This window comes from Coturnix japonica, chromosome 2 (assembly GCF_054131305.1).
Source record: "Coturnix japonica strain WE chromosome 2, WE-NBRP24, whole genome shotgun sequence".
In the NCBI taxonomy this organism is placed as follows: domain Eukaryota; kingdom Metazoa; phylum Chordata; class Aves; order Galliformes; family Phasianidae; genus Coturnix; species Coturnix japonica.
The window spans coordinates 86793822-86818162 of record NC_140664.1 but is presented as its reverse complement, the minus strand read 5'-3'; the positions used below and the strand labels follow the sequence as shown (position 1 = coordinate 86818162).

At 42.5% G+C, this 24341-nt stretch overlaps 1 protein-coding gene across 1 annotated transcript in view; it reads left to right on the top strand.

Moving 5' to 3' along the window:
* Positions 1–3607: 3607 nt before the first annotated feature.
* Positions 3608–24341, top strand: part of ANKRD33B (ankyrin repeat domain 33B) — a 32752-nt gene continuing 12018 nt past the window's right edge. The window contains exon 1 of the mRNA XM_015854451.2: positions 3608–4214. Coding sequence (XP_015709937.2) covers positions 3786–4214 — 429 coding nt within the window. The 5' untranslated portion in view covers positions 3608–3785. The remainder of the gene's footprint in view (positions 4215–24341) is intronic.

Genomic DNA, 24341 nt, shown 5'->3' with positions numbered 1-24341 from the left:
GAAACCAAGGGGAAATGCTAACACAAAAGTTCCACACCAGGGAATTATTGGAAGCCTCAAGGACCTCCATCATTAACACAGTCTACGGTAAATATGGAAAGAGCAGCCATGGGGAACTCCATCCATCCATCTCACTTCCCCTTTCACTTTGCTTGCTCCTTTGCTGCCTTTTATACAGCACCTCCAAAAATATCAAAACAGCACATAAGACATTGGGTGCCTTACCAGGAGCATGCTGCAACAGTAGTTTTTCACAGTTCTGAGGAAATTGTCCAAAAAGACTTCAGTACGCTTCCTTTGGTGGAGCTTTGGATGTTGATGCTTATATCCCTCCATTACATTACCCGCACAGAGATATCAGAGATATCATTTGATACAAATCATAGCTAAATGGAATATTCCGAATTGGAAGGGACCCTCAAGGACTGAGTATTACTTCAGGATCCACACAGGACCACTCAAAAATCAGACCATATGACTGAGAGTGTTGTCCAAACACACCTTGAACTCTGGCAGCCTGGTGCTGTGCCCACTGCCCTGGGCAGCCTGTTCCATGCCCACTGCCCTCTGGTGAAGAACCTTTTCCCAATTCCCACTCTTCCCCTCCCCTGGCACAGCTCCATGCTGTTCCCTCAGGCCCTGTCGCTGTCACACAGAGCAGAGCTCAGCGCTGCCCTCCAATCCCTGTGGAGGAGCTGCAGCTGCCATCAGGCCTCCCCTCAGCTCCTCTGCTCTGCACTGAGCAAACCCAGGGACCTCAGCTGCTCCTCGTACGTATTGCCCCCCACACCCTTTGTAGCCCTCTTTTGGACAGTCTTTAATAGTTTTATGTCCTTTTTGAACTGTGGCTCCCCAGACGAACAGCAACTGAGAAAACACTAATGTTTAGCAAGATGATTGCTAATATTTCTTATTCTCCACCTCCACAGTCACCACTGAGCCCAAGCCTTTGGTTTCTAGGAAACATCATGTAATTTCCACCTGTAGCAGACATTACTTCTCAGATCAAGCAGGATTTCACATCAAATATTAGCTAGAGCTTAGGAAAACTGAGGCTCCAAAACCACTCCTAAATGGGGTAGATTTTGTAAGTGGAGTAGGTGGCTTAGCAAATGCTGCCAGGTTTATGATTGTAAATGCTCTTTCCCATGCTCTTCTCCCAGTCAGGTGAGTACAAAAACATTCTCCCTCTTTGGCAATACAAGGGGAAATTAGCAGTACAAGGGGAAATGCTTTTAAGTTGAAAGAAGGAAGACTGAGGTTGGATGTTAGGGGAATGTTCTTTACTAGGAGAATGGTGAGGTCCTGGAACAGGCTGCCCAGGGAGGTTGTGGATGCCCCGTCCTTGGAGGTGTTCAAGGCCAGGTTGGATGGGGCTCTGGGCAACCTGATCTAGTGAATGTGGAAGTCTGGTGGCCCTGCCAGGCAGGGGGGGTTGAAGCTTCATGATCCTTGAGGTCCCTTCCAAGCTGGTCCATTTCCAGTAATAGATTTTGATGAGATGGTGATAAATAGTTCTAATACCAGGCTATTTGCTTTAAGATGGCAATCTTGATTTCTTGGTTTTTACTGCAAAATTCCTAAACACCAACACTTAACTCCAGTGACATTAACTGGTATCTGTTCTAGAAAGAAGGTTTGAGGCTGTCCTCTTACAGAAGCCATGGAAACAGTTTCTTTCTGTTCAATTGAAAGCATTTTGCAGACTTATTCTATAGCCTTTCTTCACATTGTTCTCTCTTCAATTGCACACCGAAGCACAAACGACAAGAAACCCTGTTTGCCACGTCATTGAAGGCATTTAGAAACTGAGCATAATCTGGTTTGCCTGTGTGGCTGTACTCAAGCAGATCAGCATTGTGCTGGTAGGACCAACACTCTTCTACTTTTCCTGCTGCTCTGAGTTATCACAGGCGGGAGCCTTTCTGGGCACTGAGCTATTGAGGTAAGTTCTGCCTGACAGCAGTGCAAATGTACCCTGTCAGTATGGAGGTCTTAAGGAAAACTGAAGTTCTTCCAAAATACAAGTGGTGCTCTAAGAGACAGACAGTGGTGTATTGGCTGGACAGGCGGCCACACCAGCTGAGTGGGAAACAGAAAACAGTTATCTGCATGGAGTCCTGAAATATAAGTGCTGTCGTGCTGAAATTTACACCAAGTCTAAAGCATGCGATCTGGAAGCAGACAGATAGGAGTGACAGTGCCAGGGAGCCTTTCTTTACATGAAGACTTGACTGGATATGGGCAGCATCAGTGCAAGCATTGCTTTGAACATGAAGCAACGATCCCCAGGATGCCTGGAGGTGAGGGAGCAGCTTAATCCCATTTCTTCCCGGGTTAGCCTCTTTGCAGAGGCAGCCAATCAGGGCGCTATCTGTTGCTAATTCTGATTACAGATATCCGTCTGCTAGACACTGAACTCCCCCCCTGCTAGGCCTGGCATTGGCAAAAGCCCCCTGGCATGGTGGCAGCGCTGAGGTCTGGTTTGTATGGTGTACTCTTGCGAGGCAGTGAGCATCCATTACTCAGACCCTGTTACTCACGCTTCTGCACGACTTTAAATCCATATTTTCTTTTGATTTAAAGAATGTCTCCCATTCTGCCTCAACTCATTGCAGAATGCTCATTTCCTTCTGTGCAGACATGGACCCCAGACAACTCCTGAAGCCTCTCACATACATGAGGTTCACCTCAAAATGCTGCTGAAACAATTACAGAATCATAGAAGGCTGGAAAAGACCACTAAGACCATCCAGTCCAATTGTCAATCCAACATCACCACGGCCACCCACCCACCCACATCCCTCAGTGTGACACCTACATCTCGAGAGCCTGCAGGAACACTGATTCCACCACCTCCCTGGGCAGCCTGTTCCAGCATCTCACCACTCTTTTGAAGAAGAAATTTCTCCTCAAATCCCACCTGAACTGCTGCAACTTAAAGCCATTCCCCCTCATCACTTGTTACCTGGGAGAAAAGACTGATCCCCACCTGACTACAACCTCCCTTCAGGGAGCTTTAGAGAGTGATGAGGTCTCCTCCTCCAGACTGAATGCTCAGACTAAACAATCGCAGCTCTCTCAGCCTCTCCTTGTGCTCCAGATCCCTCTAAGCAGGTTCACTGCCCTTCTCTGGACACACTCCAGAGTCTCAGGGTCTCTCTTGTTGTGAGGGGCCTGGAATAATGTACAGTATTACAGGTGTGTGTGGCCTCGCAAGTGCTGAGTGAAGAAATGGAGTATCCCACTGTGTTGACTGGTAGGACTTCCCTCCCTGGACCCCTGTGCTAATCCATAGCATTTGGAAAAGAGTTACAGAACAACTGTGGCAACACAGAAACTCAGTTTGTGCACGCGTCACTCCTCCCAGTCTAATGTTTTGATGCCTTCCATTAGAAATACGTGCCTGGCACATCTCTAACAAGCTGCAGTTGCCCCTCTCTCGGTCCCCGTGCCCACTGCACCTCCCACACGCGGAGGTTCCCCCGCTCCGTGCCGGCAGCCCGGCTGTGTGCCGCTCCGCCCGAGCAAATCGCATTGTCAGATGTGCCCTGATGTCAGCACGCTAAGCCCGAGCCCCAATCTGCTCCCGGGGATGCTGATCGGCTTACGGGCCAGGAGTTTGCCCGCCGCCCTGCCCGCATCCCACACCGGCCTCTCCTCGCCGGGCCAACGAGCGGGGCGCCGGCAGCGGCATGTCCCGGCCCGGGGGCGGCCGGGGGGCAGGCGGCGGGGTGTCCCCGCTCTGCCGCCGGGACGCCTAGGGAGAGGCGGCGGCAGGCGGCATGGTGCTGCTGTCGGGGGCCGGGGAGCAGTTGGCCGGGGAGAGGGTCTGCCCCGCGCCGGGCGCCGGCAAGGAGCTGCCCGAGGCGGAGAGCGGCTCCGAACAGGGGGCGGAGGGGGCTGCCGCCGAGGGGCACAACGATGAGGAGCAGGAGGAGGAGGAGGAGGAGGAGGAGGACTACGAGGAGTATGAGGACTTCTCCGAGCTGCCCGACACCTGCAGCATCGCCTCGGACGACTCTTTCTACCCGCCGGGGGGGCTGGAGGACGAGACGGAGGACAGCTGGTCCCTGGAGCAGGAGGACCGCGACAGCCCCGAGGCGCTGAGCCTCTTCCGAGCGTGCTGCACCAACAACGCCGTGGTGCTGCGGGCGCTCATCCGGCAGGGCCCCGAGGAGGAGGAGGTGCGGGAGACCGACCGCAACCGCAGGGTGAGCGGCACGGCGGGGCCGGGACGGGGGAACGCAGGGGGAACGCCGTGGGCTTCGGCTCCAGAGGCGCTGGGACGAGGCGGCACGGGACGAGGCTTCTCAGGGCGGAGATGCGGGTGTTACTTAGGGCTCGCTTCAGGCAGTGCCACCGTCCTACGGCACTTCGTGTCCCACACCTTGACGACGTGAACAACCGCTCAAAGTTTGTCCCCCGTCTTTCTTTCTGTCTTTCTGCATTTTGCTCTCTAAAAACTTTCAGCTTGCTCTCAGCCCCTACGCTGCCAGGCAGAGCTTGCGTTGCAGATAGTCCTGTGCTGAAATCAGACTGTTCTGAGTTTTCATTGCATTTGTTTCGTTGCTGGTGGCCTGTTTTTGGATTGTGTGTCAGTCTGATGTTTGTGATTTGGCTTTTGACTGAGTGGTTTGAGTTGCAAAGGGACTAAAATATCCCAATAAATAGCCCAAATCCCCTGCAACAAACAGGGGCACCTACAGCTCAATCAAGTGCTCAGAGCCCCCCCAGCCTGACCTTGAGTATCTCCAGGGACAGGGCTTCTGCCACATGTGACATATATGACAGCAAAAGATTATTGTAATACGTATATTTCAGTGACCTGATTCGCAGGGGATTTCTATGAAAGAGATGAATGCAACAAGTTGTATGAACGCGGCTGAAGAGGCAGCCAGCAACGCCATGGGGGTAGGAGTGAGCTGTAGAGCCTAGAAATGTTTTAAATCAACCTTCTGCCAAAGCCAACTCGTGTTGGCTGGTTACACAAGCTGCAGGGACGCACTGGAGCAGGCCTGGCAGGGTGTGCTGGTGCACCTGTCTGAGTTTGAAGGTAGGCCTGAGCTCAGGCCCTGGCATATAGCAACATTTCATGGCCTCCATCAAGGGTTACAGGTTCAGTGCTCCCAAAGTGCTTGGCCATAGGGCGGGTGGCACAAAAGCTTCCCTTTCTGGGCAGGAGGCTGTCACAGAAAAGCAGCCTCCTCCTCCTTCAGACTGGGGCTCAGGACTGTGAGCACAGCTGACTGTTCTTCCTTCACCGTCCCTCAGCCTGGCTAAACCACAAGACATGCTCCATTGGCTATAAGTAAAGTGCCCAAGAAAATCACTTGTGCATCTATTCACATCTGTTTTTTATTCTTCCTGAGACACCGTTGTTCAGAGAATCAGCAAATTCACATTATTTTGTAATAGAATAACCACGTTTCTGAAAACTTTACCTGACAAAAGGGAAATTTCCTTCATCTCCCTCTTGTCCCTGTGGAATTTTAGCAGCTCTTGAATTTGCCTGCTCTATAAAATCACTGCAAATGGCACATAAGCTAAACCTATTTGTACTGCCAGTAAACAATTTGAGTCACATTTTCCTCTTATAAGGTTATTTTAAATTCCTCAAATTGTACTTATAGCTTTCAAAGTCCACGGTGCTATTTGCTTACAGCGCTGTCTTGCATGTGTTTATTGGAAAGTTAGATGCTTCTTTTTCTGTACACTGAACAGATAAGGTGAACTTTTGTCGCTTCTCCAATTTTCTTTCTTTTCTGTTAGGCTGGAGAGAGAAGGATCGCCACCACCACAGTGTAGTGGTGAAGGAAGGGCTGTGCGATAAACTAACTGTGTTCACTGCTCTGATCTGCTAACTTCTATGTATGTACTATGCACCTGCATTTCCACAGTTTAATCTATTTTCCAAAACAATACTCTTTTTAAAAGTGCAATACATTAGACAAGCAGAAAGACAAGATCATATCGTGATTCTCAAAGGAATTATCTCCAGTTTCCAAATATAACACGAGAAATAAACTTCCTAATGGTTAAATCCTTAACGTGAATTTAGGAGTGAACAGCTGGAGTTTTGGCATTGTTTTGCTTTTATATTATGACCTCAGCCCTAAAGCGATCTATTTTGTGTGCAGATTTAGGATTTGGAAGAAATTATTTCCAAAGATGCCAAAGTCCAGAGGAAACTTCACATATTTTTCTTGATCCCTTTCACAGAAAGACATCGATTCTCTCCTTTAAGACTATTTTCCAGGTCTCCACTGTGACTTTCCACAGGATTTCTGCAGGAGGTGACTTTTCCCGTGCTGTGTTCATGTGTTGCAGGATCTCCCACGCAGGAACCACCTGTCAGGCACAGGCTTCCATTAAATCCACCTTGCTGCAGTAAACATTAAACGCACCATCCTTCACAACATTATTAGTCACCACATGCAGCCTCAGGACTAATGCCTCCCCATGTCTCATCTTCGTTGTCGTAAAGGAAACAGCAGTTTATGTGCCATGATGTGTACATGCAGGTTCCCAAAAAGGTTCGTCCCTGCATCCTCTGCTGCTCTGCTGGCTGAGTATGGAGTCCAGAAAGGCCAGCTTGATGCTGCTTGTTTCCTCTTCTTGGCAGATCTGATCACAAAGTATTTGGAAAATGACTATGACAACATATAATAAAGCAATTGCAGATCAAGCAGGATTGCTTCTCTTAGCTTAAAGTATTTCCCTGCCTCATACTGGCAGTATTTACTGTATTTACCTGCCTTGCTCTGGCAGTAAAGAGCGTTCTGCAAATACATAGAAGATAAAAGCTTGGCTTCAGTCAAAATTCCTGACCTGACTGGGACCAAAGTGCCAGCCAGACATTGCTTTTCACCATGTGATAGGGGGGACTGCCTTTCTTTCTTCCTTGCCAGCTGCATTTCCAGAATTGTAGTTATTTAAGTTGAACATAATATTAAATGCTGTCTGAAGATCAGGATTATGTATACTCAGAAAAACAGAGTTTTACATTTTGGTGTTAGCTAACCACATAACAAAATTTGCCATGCCAGGCAATGAGGAATGAGAGAAAGGGGTGAAAAGAAGGCAAAGAATATCCACACGACAGGTTTGAAATACTCACTGTAGCTGATACTCAGAATGGTTTTGTGTTAACTACCAAAGTTAGTGTGTAGTCTGCTTTACTAAGGATGCTGAAGGCCTATATTTTAGGGTTGATACATGTACCAAAACATTCTGTTGTAGTCTTCTTTGGCTTTTCATTTTTTGAACTGCTATTCAGTGGGGCTTTCACACAGTTTCATGCATACTCTGTAACCACGGCTAGAAAAATACTTGGAATTAAACAGATTATTGTGTAAGTATACCCTTATACAGTGGAGATGTTCTGTTGGGTGAAATAGAGGAAGATTTCCACTTTCTCCTTCTTTGCTTGGCATACAGCAGTGAGTTTCTCCAGAGGATGTATCAAGGGTCTCTGCTGTGCTCGGACTCTGCCAGGTTAGTTACTGTCACCCTTCACAGGTATGCACAGTGAGCACTCTGTGGAGATGGCACCCGAATTTGCCTTTGCTAAAGGGATATACTCCTAAAATTGTGACTGACTGAGGAGGACACAGAGCCAGTGGTTCCCATTTCCTGGGTAAGGAAATACTGGGTTTGGTAAGACTTCTGCAGAAATCACCTATCACAAGAAGTGTCAGAGCCTGTGTAGTGGGGTTGTTCTTGCTGTTTTTGTTTGATCTGCATGATGTTCACCTGCAAAAAGGAAAAGCAGAGTCTGTAGTATTTTGCAGTGGGAGATAAGATAAAGGTAAAGATAAAGGTAGATAAAGATCTTGCCACATACTACTTTTTGGTTGTGGTGGCACGCAGCATAAGTCATCTCCTGTCAGAAAAAGGACTTGACAAATGTCATCAGATACACTGGTGGGAAATGTTTTCTTATATTCATAGGCTGTTTCAGTTCCCTAGTGTTCTCTCATACAAGGTATTCTCATGTGTGCAATTGTTTTAATGTCATGACGCTAAACCGTAAAAGGGAATTTTTTAGGGTGGAATTAGTTTTAAAAAGACCCTGAAGGCAAAAGTAATCTAATTTAAATCCATCAGAATAGTACAAAAAAAATCCCTAAATGCCCACAAAAAAACAATTCCTGGATATATTTACAAGTATATATTTAAAAAGGAAGTGAGTGAGCAAAAAAACAAAAGCAAGTAATAATAGTTGGCAAAATACAGATGCTGCTCAAATCGGATTACAACTCAAGGGAAGCCATCAGAAAGGAGAAGATAGACTATGGAGAATGTGACGGTAATTGTCTATGGGGGAATTTGGTGAAATAGTTGGAGGGTAGATAGATTGTGATAGGACAAGAGGGAAGGGTTTTAAGCTCATGGAGCAAAGGTCTAAACCTTTGGATGTCAAGGGGAAGTTCCTTACAGAGAGAGAGGTAAGGTGCTGGAACAAGCTGCCCATAGAGGCTGTGGATGCCCCATCCCTGGAGGTGTTCAAGGCCAGGTTGGACGGGCCCTGGGCAGCCTGGTCTATTATTAAATGTGGAGGTTGGTGGTCCTGCCTGTGGCAGAGGGGTTGGAACTTGATGATTTCTGGGGACCTTTCCAACTCAAGCCATTCTATGAATCTATGATACAGTTCTGTGATACAGATAGGTACATGGAGGCATTGTCAGAAGAGTACATGCAGGGATATGAGTGCATGTCATTGTCTGCATTCATCCAAAGAGAGATGAGGAATGCCTTCCTATGTCTAGAACAGAAACAAATCCTTTGACACGACTGATCTGTAAAAGAAATATTAGCATGGAACACGATTCAATGGAGTAAAGGCAATGGTTAATATGGATTATGAGGGTACTTAGAAGTAAATGGGAATGCAAATCTTTATCAGACCACTGGAAATGCATAATGAGACATGCTGCATCCTCCAAGAAGTAGGCAGGCAGTAAGACATAATTTGTACTTAGTGTCAAAAGCTGCAGTATCTAACAGATGTAGCTCTTTCTGAAAATAATAGATGCAGATTTGGAGACCTCATCAACCTGAGAAAGTTGTACAAGTTTAATCTAATTTCAAGCGAAGAACAGTTTCTTATAAGAATTTTGACAGACTGCTTCTTGCAAAGTATACTGAACAGGAGAGAGGTTTTCAGCCTGTCTGTAGCCCAGAAATAAAGGCCATAAAAATCTTTTGTTACAATTTAATCAGTGTTTCACATCAGCATCTGAAGTCACCTATTTGGACTTGCAGAGCTCAGTGATGATCCTGGTTACCCAGTGGAGTACAGGTTAACCCCTAAATGTAATAAAATGCAACTGCTTCAAGCATCTACATCCATGATGTGGAATATCAACAACCAAAAATCATAAAACCACGACAAGTGGTATTCTAACAAGAGTGATTCCTGAGACATTGTCACCGATTATAATGACAGATGTAAAATACCATCAATTATTATGTATAATGCCATTAATTATTCAGTTCCAGTTAGGTCATATCAGTTGTCTTTAGTAGAACACATCTGTAACACAGAAAAGAAATGTAACCTCGGTACGCCTTACTGCATTTTTCCAGTGGAGTCTTTCAGGTTTGTTTTCCTGTGCACAATGTGGCACTGCTAATTCCTTCATCTCATTGTGAAATGCAAGCTCATATTGCTGGCAGAGGACTGTAAAGGAATTGCTCAAAAAGGAGCACCAGCACTAATTTTCTCACTTAAATGTTCCTATATTCCTTTTCCTCAAGTCTTGTTGAGGTATAAAATTCTCTCAAAATCGAGATTTAGATAAGTTTAGAGTTCTTGTAGTTTGATAAAAGGATCATTCGGAAGTAATGTGTAGGCATTGTAGCTTTCTACACAACTTCAAACAGAAGTTCCTTTTGATACTGAAGCTGCAAAAACCAGTCTGAAAGAACAGGAGGAAAGAAAGAGACAAAGGAAAAAAGGAGCTCAGAAAAATCCACGAAGAACAATTGTCTTTAGAAATTCAGTTTTAAGCTCTGTAGTTAAAGAGATGGAAAAAAGACAGTGATATTTCTCTCCTTGCTTATGTTGAAAATAAAGACTCCCATGCAGAAGAGTTAGGTTTTTAACTGAAGCCTATTACAGGCTTTTAAAACTTTGGGACATGAAAAGGAAGGTTATTTTTCCTTTTTGCTATCAATCCCAGCAGTCATATATCTTCTTGTAAGAGGAAATAAGTCGTTTTTCATTATTTCTTCCTGATTCTGCTTTACCTCACTGCAATTTAAGCATTTCAGTTCTAATTGTTCAACTCCATGGAAAGTTACTTTGTACAGAGTATTAGTACAAAGTACAAAGGTGCTTTAAAAGGAGCCCAACTTTGGACTGAGAATCCTCAGAGGATTTGATGGCTTATGTATTTCCATTAACAGGTTTTTGTTTTTAAAAGAGGATAAGATAGGTCCAAAATTAAATGAAGCTGGAGTTCTTTGCTGTTTTGTGGTGGCGTGAGGGCATTCATGTTTGAGGTATTCAGTCATTTTGAGTGAGCGCCGACAGATCCAAAGAACACGTGACTGTTGTGGGCAATCCCTTTATTGTTTTGATCCCAGCATTTTTGCTGTTACTAGCACACGTACTGCTGGAAGTGATTCATCTCCAAGCACTGTTGTTCTCCTGGTTTCCTCTCCTCAAGGTCTACGATGTCTGACTCAGATCAGAAATTTTTTAAGATTCCAGTAGTACTTCTTGTTCAATCAAAGATAACCCAAATGTCTGATCATAAGGGTGTTTCAAATGCTTAAGGAAGGAGCATTCCTTGAGATAGGATACTATCCTGTATAGACATCACTTTTCAGGCCTCATGCCCGATCTGAAGCCAACTTTGAGTCCATTCATGCCTGTTGGTCTTGGTTTCAGAGTACATCTCAAAAAGGCTTTTGTGCTACAGGAAGCACTTGTATTAATTTTAGTCATATGGCCTTGTGTGTGTGCTTGAAAATAGCATGAACTATGAAAAATGAATACCAATAAATGTTGAACAAAGAATGCAAGTAATCAGAGCAGATTTTTTGATCAGGTACATTTGAATCATAGCATCATAGAACGGCCTGGGTTGAAAAGGACCACAATGATCATTGAGTTTCAACCCCCTACTATGTGCAGGGTCACCAGCCACCAGACCAGGCTGCCCAGAGCCACATCCAGCCTGGCCTTGAATGCCTCCAGGGATGGGGCATCCACAGCCTCCTTGGGCAACCTGTTCCAGTGTGTCACCACCCTCTGAGTGAAAAACTTCCTCCTGTTACCTAACCTTTGAATGTGGAGGGTCACACTGGACCATCCCATGCTGTTTGTGCATAGCAAGTATCTTTGACACTGGAGCTCAAGTGGGCTGGGTCTGACCACAAGTGCTTCTACTAAATCCACTTTCTTAGTTTTGCAACGAATTGCTCATTCTTTTTTTCATGTGTTCTTCCTGAACTGTCTGTTCTGGCACTGAGGAATTAGGCTTAACTTTTGTCACTGAGGTAAAGTTGCACAAAATACACTAAAAACTTCTGGTAGTGTTTTTAAATAGAGAATAAAATCCATGGACTGTGTGACAGCCATGAGGAACTCCCAATGGCTTTAACTGAAGATAGAATTTCACCTTTAATGTTTTTATAAATAAAGTTACTCTCAGAAAGTTATGCTGTTGAATTATTTAAGATGTTATGTCACGTAGGTGTGGATTTACCCTCTCTGAGGGTTCTTCCATTAATAAAGCCCTCCAACCTTTGCTAGATACACATGTTTAGCATGCCCAGTAAGTTACATTAAGAAATAATTAAGTACCATAGTTGTCACAGAGCTTGTAGTTGCACATCTGGCAGAGAATTAGCAATTCAAATCATATCCACTGTGGGAAAAACCCACAGTGTGGAAATAGTTCCCTTTAGTTTTTTTTCTTTTTCAGTTCTATTATTTCCTATCATGTCTGTTAAATTCCAGAGGGAGTAATTTGAAAGCAAGCTGATTCGAAATGGAAATGACGCACGATCGGGCTTTTGTTGCTTCACGCTTTTTGGATGTATAATGTTTGGAGCCCAACCCTATAATACTTAGCCCATCTAGTGATATGTTAAAACTCTCTCACACGTGTCTCACATTTTTGTGTGGTATTAATTTATTTGTTTTTGTCTTTTGGCTCTTTGTATACGAGGTTCTTTCTTCAGAGCAGCCTGTGGGAAGGGTAAGCTAACACTGAGGCCCTGTCAGTCACCACTGCTGTCCCAGATGAGTGCCTGGTGGGAAGTCATGTCTGTGTTGTTACTACATGGCCAAACTGGTACATAAGCCACTGTTTTGGACTTTTGGAAGTGGGATGGTGGCAAATAACAGAATATATTCAGTACATTCACAAAAAGCAGAAGTCTGGCATTTATTTAGAAAGACTAGGTATCTTGTTATAGCTCGCCAAGCCACCATCCTCTGGCTGCTGACTGAGTGGAGAACTGACTTTTCCTTGCCCTTTGCCTTTCCTCTGTGGGAAGGATGCTGATGCTATTTTTGCTTTGCTTCATTTTGCTGCTTTGGGAACTGCTGTTTTCTCCTGCTGCTTTACAGGCAATGGGCATTTCCCAGCCTGGAAATTCTTCCTCATGGGAGTGTAACATGTTCATATATTCCTGAACATAATTGTGAAGTAGGAGCCTTAACACAGTACTAGTAGATCATCACCTTGCTAGTGCCTTACCTGAATTAAAACAGCTTGTATGCAGGTTGCTGAACACAGATGTCTTGGTGGATTTATAATACCTATCTAGATACAAGTTCCCATGGAGGGCACTGAATCCATGACACAAGTGTGGAAAACTTGCTGCAAAAGTGAGATAATTTGATGTGACAGACCAGAGCTGCCTCACCAAGTCACACCTGTTACAAGAAGTATAGTTGCCTGGAGACTCTGGAAAGTTGCTTTTGAATTTTAAAAATCAAGCAGATACCACAGGGTAATCATTTCATGGATGACATGCAAACCATGAACAGATCTTCCTCCAGGAATGTGAATTCAAATGAGAAACAAAAAAACGCCTGGAGGTTTCTAGTAAGGTGATGCTGCTCCATAGTACTTTTTGTACATCAGATCTATCACTGTCTGCTGTCCCTAAAGCTATCAAAAGCAAAAAATACTGCTACCTTTCTTTGGAATTGTAGTACTTGAACTTAAACGAGGTCTGCAATAAGAAGCTGCAAAATTTGGTTAGTAATTGTAAAAGTCATGAGAAAGATGTTTTGCCTGATGAATTGCAGGTGAAATGTGACCAAGCTTGATCATATTTTTTGTTTTCCATTTCGTTTGATGATCTTTGAGGTCTTTTCCAAACTGAGCAATTCTATGATTCTAATATTTCTTTAAAATGTTGCCCTTCTCATTTGTGCAAGTGAAGGGAGATCTGAACAAGCCTTCCTTTTGTTTTACTGCGGTGCACATTTGCTGCACAAACCTAAATCAGCTGGCTGAATTTTAAATAAAACAGCTTCTCAGCCTGTCTCCATATCAGATCATTTCTGAAGTGTGATGAAAATTCTACTACCCTTGATAGGGAAAGTAGAAATGACTTGAAAATTTGATTATAAATTATTGAATTGTTATAAATTATTACTGGATTGTTATGAATTATTATTATAAATTGAAAATATTTTAAATCTCCATAAGCCTACTGACAATTTTGATCTTACGCAAATGTTTAGACCAGAGACTTGAGATGCAGAAAGCGCCACGCTGATGAAGTTCCTCATACCACAAGCAATTTAATGTGAATCAATGAAGATATACAGAAGGCAAGATGCTACTAAATCAATAATTTTCAATTCTGGTTGTAAAATCTATTTTCCTCGTTCACAAGTTTCAAAAAGAGAAGGAAATTGCAAATAGGCGTCTGGCAGAAACAAGACCAATATTTCCTCAGTGTGCTTTCTAATATCAATTTGAGTTTTACGAGTTAGCACACAACTTTTTACAGAAAATAAATGCAACAACTCCAACTCAAAAATAGAAAGGATCATAACCTGAAAACAGTGTTTTCTTTGAAATCATTATGGCACCCATTTCGTTCTGTTATTGCTCCTGTATGAATCAGTCTCACTGTGTGGCTTGATACCACTTCAACAGACCTGCATGTCCATCCTAAGGCAAGGAAAAGGACTTGAGGTGTCATTTGGTAATGCTGGGCACAAGACTCACGGAGTTCTGTATTTTCTCTTAAATGAAGCATCCAGAGGCTTTGAAGGCTACATAGTAAGCGCATCACTTCACATCTCTTTGAGACAGAAAGCAAAACAGAAAATACAGACTGCAATGCATTTGCTTTTGTAGAATCACAGAATTTCCCAAGTTGGGAAGGACCTTTGAGGATCCTCAGGTCCAACTCCTGGCTACACACAGCACCACCCAAAATTTAGACTCCGTGTCTGAGAGGACAGTCAGATGCTTCTGGAGTTCTGTCATCTTGGGGCCTGTTCCAGGGCCTGACCACCCTCTGGTGAAGAGCCTGTTCTTGATATCCAACCTGACCCCCTCCCCTTTCAGAGATTATAGCTGAAGAAACAACATATGTATAGAGGTGGTGGCAGCGAAGGGTGTTGCTGTTGCACCCCAGCTCAGCTCCATGGGTAGCACAGAAAGGCTGGACACCTCCAAGGGCCACTGGTTAGAGTGGTCTGCTGCTGAAGGAGGATGGTTTATACTCCATGTGCTAAGATATGGCACCACGACAAGACACCACGTTCCAGAAAGCTATATAACGAAGTGTTCACTGTGTAATACCTTTGTTGTGGCCTATGTAAGCATCAGTCAAATTCACTTGATCTAGTTTTGCCTCAGACTCCCGCAGAACAATTTTCTTTGTCCTCAAGTGTGAAGGGTTGAGTAATTGCTATAGGAACAAGGTCTAAATTTATAAAAATGATTCTTGTTAGTAGAGTAGAAATGTCTTTTTTTTTGTTGTTGTTTAAGGTGACATATATAATTAAGCTACATGGCTGAAATTTTTCATTTAAGATGTCATACATCACTAATAACTAAATGCCAAGTTCATAATAGAATATTTAGTTACACCAACACACGCTGCCTCCCTTTTAGATGCATAAATACTCCTTTTTATACTCTTTATTCCTCTTTAATGCTAACCTTCCTGCACTTCTTGGTGAGTTTCTTTATCATGGTTTTCATCTTTACGAATTAGAAACAAATTGCCCAAATTTTCATGGAATCACCTTTATAATGCTTCTTCAAGGCAATCTGTTTCTTTGTTTCCATTTCTTAGCTAAGTGCGGTGCTGTGGAATTGGGAACCACAAAAATGAAGAAAATTGTGTTGACAGGCCATCTCTGTGCTGGCTCAGTGGGCTTGTCTCCAAGCAACTAAGTCAGTTCCTACCAAAAGTCTTCTTTCACCATTTAGGAATCCCTGTTGCTGTTGGTAGATCTTCATTATATCTTTAGCAGAAAAACATGTCCAGTTCCCCAAGCTTGCCAACCTTTTTGCTTGGATTCAGCAGATCAGCCCTGACAGCTTCTGTGACCTAACACAGTGCTGAGCTGATGGGAAGTGTCCTCCTGTAACAGAAAAAGAAAACATTCTGGGAAGTGACACACAGAGCTAAAGGATTTACAGAGCTATTTGCTAATCTCTTCTTCTTTCAAGATGGCTGCAGCTAAACGTGCGGTTACATGAAAATGTTAGACCTGTAATTGCTGTGGTGTTCAGCAAACTTTGAATACCTTGTCATGGTACTGTTGTAAGATTAATAAGATCAGTAAAGAAATAGGATAATAAATGTTTCTAACAGTTACAAAAGAGGAAAGACCCGGGCATGAAGTTTATTCTCTTTAGTATTTGCAAATTGCAAATTTGCAATTTGTACATTGCTTGAAAATTGCATACTTGGTTCAGAAGTTCTCAGCAAGAATGGAAGATCTCCAGTATTCAAATAGTATGGCTTTCCTGAGGCTGAGTTCAAGCCTCTGTCCTCGTGGAGAGCCAGCTCTCAGTGCCGTTTGTGGAGCACTGGTAAATAGCAGTGTAAATACCAGTGGTGGGAAGGAGTGAAAGAGTTCTTAGAAATGTGAGAATTGTGGTACGTTCCTCCAAATTTCACAAGCTTAAATCCAAAGCTGTGAGTTTTATTGGATAAATTTTATATCAATAAAAATCCAGTTGTTGGCCTCCTGCATGATTAGCTGTAGTATCCCACATAGAGCTACATAGAGCTTTATTTGTTACATAGAGCTGTAGGATTACAGGATTGCAAACCTTTAGTATCACAGGACCTGAAACTCATCCATACATCCAAAATCCACTTTATGTCCCTATGTGAAAAACAGACATTTCTCATCAAATGGATGCTTCTATTGCTCAGAGAATTTTTTATATATGCATAGATACATATTCATCTTGCTTTCTTGGGAGAAAGCAGGATGGGGCATAAATGATATGAAATCCAGTATTGGTGAAATTAGGTGCACATCCTAGATAAAGGAAGCTCTTTCACTGTTGAATGCATAATGATAAGGGCTTTCAAGGACCTGAATGGTTGAATATCAGAAGAACATTGTCACTTGCACTAACTGATGATAATCTGAAGAGGCAAGCGAATGGGACAAACATTATTTTCATAGCAGTGGGTTCTTTGGTTGACGGTAGTGAAAAAAACAACCTAAAACCTGCTGCACCTGGAAAGCCTGTTTCATCTCTGCCATTAATACTTCAATACACATTTATTTCCTCCAGAATAACAGTAAGTACCTTCTGTGTTTTGTGAATGGCTCCTACTGATTGTTGTTACCATGTCATCCTCTTGACTGAAAAGAGGATGTTGGTTGTTGCTATATGGTAACTCATCTATAGTGAAGTGTATGAGGTGAATCCAGAGTTCCATGTGCATACAGGATTAAATACTAACCTTGTTCTGCCCCTTGTCCTATGGTAGAAGGGCAGCTGACCTTCTCCCTTCTATTTGTTCTCACTGTGGGGGGAAATGTTTACTGCAGTTTCCTGGTCCATTCAGTCAGCTCCAAGATCAATATGGCTTATTATTAGAAGATCTAAAATCAATAAGGAGGGTTACTATTTAGAAGTGCCATAGAAAAAAAGGAACAATGAGGTACAGTGAACAGGAATGAAGATATGAGTGTGTTACTTATCCATTGATGTTATTAAGTAATGTCAAACAGTGGATTAAGAAACTGATCTTATTGCTCTTGCAGCTTCTTAAGATCACAAGGTGAAGGAGTGATACTTTTGTGTGTATTGTGCAGGCACTCCTCCACCTTTAGCATCCTGGTAAGGGCACACAGTTGCTCTTTTTGTTGAGTATAGGGACTCTGCAAGGAAAAGTTTTCATCCTGTTCTTCCCTGGCTCTCTGTGGCTCTGTTTGGTGCTGGCAGGAGCAGCCTGAGCTTGCAGCCTTGTGCTCCTGAGGAAGTGTTCCCTCCACACTGTCTTAAATCCATTGTCTGTTGGAAATGCTTGTTCGTAGCAATGCCTAATAATGTTGCACTCCACTTCAGTATCGAGAAATACATTATCCTTGTTGACAGAGTTGTTTACAGCCCTTGGAAACCTTGATAAATGTTGTGTGGCAAGCCAGTGGTATGACATGTAATTTGAGATTGAGATGAGCTCACCTTTACTGGAGCAGGATACTGGTGTCAGTGGGAGGCTGCTGTGCTGCCTCCTGCAGCTGGTGGGTTGGATTGCTAGTGATGATATGCCCTGAGTTGCTGACATGGGGTCTGTGGAAGGTTCAGAAGATCCTGTATCAGCATTCCCTCATTCAAATGAAGTTTACCATTTATACTATTTTCTGAAGTCAGACCTCTTGCTTCTGTTTCGCAGATGTCTTCCCTCTATGAAGCCTGAGAAGAGTGACCCATATGTTGCATGCATACTGAGAAACAGTCATAGCGAGGAGGATTGTATAAATTTGGCTGCCGTGTATCATGTTTTATTACTGTCAACACTATCAAAACTTTGCGTTAACATTTGACAGTATTAACACTGATTAGTATGTGCTATACAAACAGTGAAGCTAGGATTAGTAAGGCTGCATTATTTGTCAGAGATCATCACTGCTTAGTAGTTGTACCTGACACGATGGTCTAAATAAATGGAAAATCTGAAATGTAACCTGAAAAATACTGTTACTTTACAGAATCATTGAATTATCAAGGTTGGAAAAGACCTAGAAGATCATCTAGTCCAACCATTACCAATACTTCCCAGCTAAATCATATTCCTCAACACAACATCCAAATGTTACTTTCTTCCCACAGCATTTTCTGTCCTTTACGGACAGGCCTCCCTAAGCCATAATGCAGAAACTTTCCTCAGCATTAAAATCCTGCTCTGTTTTCCATGTTACTGTATCCAGAGATAACTTCCTCTTTGTGTATGGCTAATGGAAGTACAGTGGCCTATGGTACCTCTACTGGATGAACTGTCAGTTCATTTTAAGTACGTGTTATTTGTATTAGAAACCATTTCATTATGGCTTCTTTGCATACTCCTTTCCTAAAATTGTACCCTTTTTTACCTTCTGCTGTGACCTGTGGTGTCACATACACCGTGGGCTTAACTGTGTATTATATCTCAAATGTAACTTCTATGATTATGTTCTCTCTTCTGTTCTGTGAAGGAGTGATCCCAGCTTCCTCCCTTTCCACACACATTTCTTCATGCTGTTTATTGGTTTTGTTGCACAAGCCTGCTGTCACTAGCAATGGCATTTCTCCCACCTGTTGGAACTTAAGGCTGATCAGTACATTCCTAATATAGTCTCACCAGCTGTCGCTGTAAAATAATATATTTTTTTTATAAAGTTGGTCTTTAGTGTGAATGTGTATACCTGCTAACATACTGATCAAATAAATTAGTTACATCTATGTATTTATAAGCATGTGTATATTTTAACAGAATGACATTAAATTCCTAATTCAGTCCCCCAGCCCTTTGCGTCCAATGTGATCTGGGGGCAATGCATGCAGAAGGTAACACAGGTAAAGGAGTTTCCTTTAGAAGATAAGCTGCAGGAAGTGCTCTTGAGCATCAGGTTGCCTCATAGGAAAACCAGGAGAACTTTCTGCAGGAGTGATAAGGATAGAGGACTGCTACTTTCTGTGTAGCAGTCTCATTCTCTTCTCATCAAACTTCTCAGGGGTGGAAGGCTTAATCGTGATAAGATGGGATATTCAGGTTTGGCGCAATCACAGAATTGTTAAGATTAGAAAAGACCTCTAAGATCATCTAGTCCGAATGCCAACCTATCTCCACGGTGCCCACTAACCCATGTCCCTCAGTGCCACATCTCTGTGTTTCTTGAAAACCTGCAGGGACAGTGACTCCACCGCCTCCCTGGGCAGTCTATTCCAGAACTCTTTCTGAGAAGAAATGTTTCTTAATTTCCAACCTGAACCTCCCTTGGCACTACATAAGGCCATTACTTCTTGTCCTGTCACTGGTTACTTGCGAGAAGAGGCTGCTCTCCACCTCTCCACAACCTCCTTTCAGCTGTAGATAGCCATTAGGGTCTCCCCTGAGCTTCCTTTTCTTCAAACTGAGAAATCACAGTTCCCTCAGCCGTTCCTCATTAGACTTATGCTCCAGATCACCAGTTTCATTGCCCTTCTCCGGACACGCTCCAGGGCCTCAATGTCTTTCTTGTAGTGAGGGACCCAAAACTGCACACAGTGCTCAAGGTGTGTCCTCACCAGAGCTGAATAGAGAGAGATGATCACTGTATCTGCATATGCATCCTTCCTACTGGAACATCTCTGACCACTCTGTGTGTTTGTTTTCTCCTTTTTGTTTCCCTGACAGCCCTGAGCAACAGCTTCCAAGGGCTTCTGTCAGCTGCTGGTACCACTAGTAACACTGAAACCAATGCAGGCTGTGCATGCTGGTAAAGAGAAGTCACTCTGATGTTAGTGCCCGTTCTCATTACTTGGTTCATTACACAAGTGGCAGTGGTTTTATTTGTTGTGTAAGGCAAGCTTTTGCGAGCTCATTCAAAAATGAACTTTCCTGAGACTATTTTTGGAGGTGATTACCAAGATTTAGATTAGACTAGATTAAGTAAGGGCTTTTGCAGAGATGATACATCTGCTAAGCTATACCTTTACTTAAAGACGTGCAGCCTGACTGATAGAGGGGGGATTATGAAATGCGTGAGTTGAGCATATCCCACAAAATGGAGGGGGAAACTGTGGCTCTTCATTTGCATGTCTGAAGACTGGGGTTCACCCTGTAACACAAATCAGTTTGTAATGGTGAGAAGCAAAGGTGGCATTTTTGTACCTTTAATGTTCAGCCACTGGAAAGCGTAGCGCCATTCAGGCTTGCTTTTGTTGCCAGGTTTTGCTTTAGGCGCTGTGCTCCTGTGCAGATCATTGAGAATTGCACGCTGCTGCATCCCTCTGCAACAGAACACCTTTCTGCACCTGTCTTGATGCTTTCCCCTGCAAAATCAGCATTTCCCCAGGCCAGGTGCTGGGTTTTGACCTAACAGTGGTTGAATAAAATTCATTTAAATTCCTGACTTGTTTTTTTTCAGCTTCCCGACACAAATTTGCACATGGCTAAGCTGTTACAGCTCTTTCTCTCAAAGGTCAGCCTGAATTATTTTGTACAGATAACGTTAAAGCTTACGCGCCTGATGGATTTCGGAGGCACATAACCACCACTTCTCATGGGACTGATGACCCAAATAATTACCTCATCTCAGTCACCGCTGATCTCATCAACTAAACCAATTACAATATAAGCTCAAGCCACTTACAAAAGTTTCTCAGATTGCTTTATATGGACTGGAAGATGTTATGCATTGTACACAAATTAGTACATAGCCGGTAGGGAGGTTCAGTGCTAAATTTTACTCTCTTTTACTGGGATGCAAATGAGGAGCTTCATCATTAACCTAAGTGCCATAGAGTGGCAGAGTAACGGAGATCTGCTTTTCCTTCAGATAACATTAGGGGATCTCTTTTGCAGTACTTACTCTGATTTTTTAGCTCTGTGTAATTAAAAAGAGATGCATTTTTGTGTTCTTTATAACACAAAATATGAAGCTGCTGCATTATTTTTTATTTTAGTAAACCAACGAGGAACAGTTTAAAACTTCCTGTTACTCTATATTGTTATTTTTCTTCTGTTTCTATTACTTGTAATATTGCTTGTGCAATATGCTTTTAACTTGGACATAATTTTCATACCTCTCTCTGCTTATGATGCTGGATTGTAATGAATCATTATCATTTAATTCAATTACAGGCTGGTTTAATCTGTTAAGCCAACCTTGCAGAATTGTCGCTAATTGTCACTAATACTATACAGACTGCTCACAAAACAAACCGGACAGTTCTTTATCCCCAACCTTAGAAAACAAAGTGGTTAATATTAGTTCAGCCTTCTGCTGGAAACTTTTTTATTCTGGGATAATAAGCAAAAAGCTATAATAATCTCTTTTTATTCTCAGCATCTTGGTAGAAAATAAGTTGCCTGAAGAGATTTTTTTTAAAAGCTAAACTAATTGTGTGCTGTATGTGATTTGCTCTGCTGTTCAGCTTGAGTTGCTTATTGATCCTCTGGTGTTTTTCTGATCTCTATTATCCGTAATGATCTAGTTTACAAATAGCATGACATCTGTATTTCTGTTATAATATCTGAGTTACAAAATTGTCTCCTGAGACATCCATTGTCTCACTTAATCAGACTTGTTGTTGTGTCCTTAGCTGACAGACCTGAGCAAGACAGAGTCTGTTTTTGTAGTGGCATCATTATTCAAGTCTTAAATGGAATCAAAGGCACATGAAGACATTTCAGTTTAAAATGAATGATGAGTTATCTCCAGCTATTTTATTATATTACAAACATGCATGTTTCAAGGTAATGCCTCTATGGGAATTTTTAATAAATATTATCACCCCAGTTAAAGAAGAGCAGTGTAAATCTCTTGGAGTTCTTAAACAGAACTTGAGGGAGATGCAGCAACTTGTGGTTAACTTCAGGTAGTCCCACGCCTGAAATTGTCCATTTGACTATCAGCCAAGGATATTTTACTTATAATACATGGAAAATTGGGACTGACTGCTTTGCAAGATAATCTAAATAAAACACTGCTAATTTTGCCTTGTCAAAGTGAAGTGAAAACAAAGGTTCTTTCCAAAATGTTAGTTACATAAACATAAGAAATGTCATACCGTGCAGAAAAACTGTGGGGCAGCTCTGTGAAATGCTAAATATTTCCTCAACACCTGGCAATATCATGGCTTCTAGTTGAAAAAAAAAAACCAAACAACCAAAACCTGTTACTGAGCTCAGTTTCGATATCTCTCCTCTTACGTGACACAGTCTGCAGTAAATTTTAATGTAGAAATGATAGATGATGTGATTTCTTGTCTGTCACATAGAAACTGTATGTGATATTTGAAAAAATGAAAAGGATCTCTTGCGCTACTCAGGGAAGCCAACAGCCCAAAAATCCAAGAGTGAAGAAATCATTTTTCTTATAGTCCAGAAGCATCACTGCCATTTTGTGTTTATGGTTTCCTCAGCTCTTCTTCTGCACTGAGGATCAAAGCAGATTTTTTGTCTGTTGTGCCTCAGTCTTGGTAGATGACTGGCAGCAACCCTGGCTCCCAAGCAGGAGAGGACAGGTGTCAGCCAGCAAACCAGCCCTTGAGAATCAGGAACGTTGCGCTTGCATGGTGGGATGCACCAAGGGCTGTTCTTTCTGGTCACTGATTATTCTGGTTCTGCCTTTGAGAACAGTTTGAGTTGTTAATATATCATTTCAAATAAGTGGTGGTTGGGGATATGTGAAAGGGAAGGGAAGGAAAACGTAGATGAAGAAAGGCTGAAGGCTTAGAGGAAGGAATATGTCTGAGAATTTATAATTTTTTTAAAAAGTTATTATTTTCTGCATACTCTGACCACTTCACAAATGCCCTAAAATCATTTGTATGAGAAGCAGAATGACTGATAACCTTGGTAGAATTGTAATGAGTGAATGGGAACTGCTGAGTCATGGCCTGAACCACTGATTGATCACCTGAGGCAAGCACTGGGTCAGCCCTGGGAGCAGAGGTGGAGGCAATTCAGCTGTGTGACTGGAAGGGGTGGAGCCTGGCTGCACCTCTCCTAAACCCTATTTTGGGAATGACTGCCACTGGGGAAGGATTTCCTTCTGGGGATTCTTCCCTTTGGAGTTTTCTAATGCGAGCCTAAGACACAGGTGGGCATCTCATTTATTTTAGATTGTCTCTTTTCACCACAGAAATCTAACTGTAAGCCTGCAAAATACCATCCTAACCATTCCACTCTTCTAACTGTACATTTGTTAACTGTAGAAATGAGATTAAAATGTCATGTCTTGTGTGAGGATAATCAGGTTGTTCAGATTCAGGATTTTCTAGATAAATTTATATGTAAAGCTTTGTTTTTTATCTTCTGGGAAACATAAGATGCACAGCTGTATTATGCTGAGAACTGCTTTGAAACAGGCTTCTGCTGTACCAATTGCTCCAAGAAACACTTTACTGAAAGAAATATTGTATTTGTTTTATAATTATTAGTTTGAGATTTTAGGAAGAGCTCAAAACATATAATGGCTGTGGATAGTTGCTACAAGAAATGAAAAATTTCTGACTACTAACTCGTATTGTGGTGGGTTGGGTGTGTGTGCTGGCCAACACTGGTGTGTATTGAACATAGGGAAATGGGCCCTACATACTGTAGTAATTTGAGTGTATCTGAATAATCCATCGGAAGAGAACGTATTTTTTTAATGATCATTATCTGAGGTCATAACCATGTGTATCTATGTATCTTTAAACAGAATTCTCAGTTTCAATAAAATGCTTTGAAGTATTACAGGTTTTTCACAGGGGAAATGAGAGGCTATTTATAGAGGAGTGTTGGGTTTTGTTTCATACTGAGGACAGTGGTGAGCAGAGAATAAAATAAATCAGAGTAGTAATCTTATCTAATTATGTTATTCAAAAGTATTGTAGATAAACTGTGAGCGTCCCAAAGAGCTGGCATTGCCTCCATGTCTTAATGAAGCTGGTTGCTGCCTAAGCCAAAGGAGCTATCCAGAATAAGAGTGAGCCAGGACACTGAAATATTTATACCTGGTTATAATGACAATAAATCAGAAACCACAGCTGTGGTCATTTGTTGAATGGCTTTGCCTCATATTTGTCTATAGGGAAGAGAAATAAAAGAGTGTAGAGGCAAGAGTGGCTTAGAAAAGGGATAGAGGAGTCAGGTTGGGCCATGCTGTCTTTTCTACTTTGAAGGGCTTTAGTGTTGCTTTT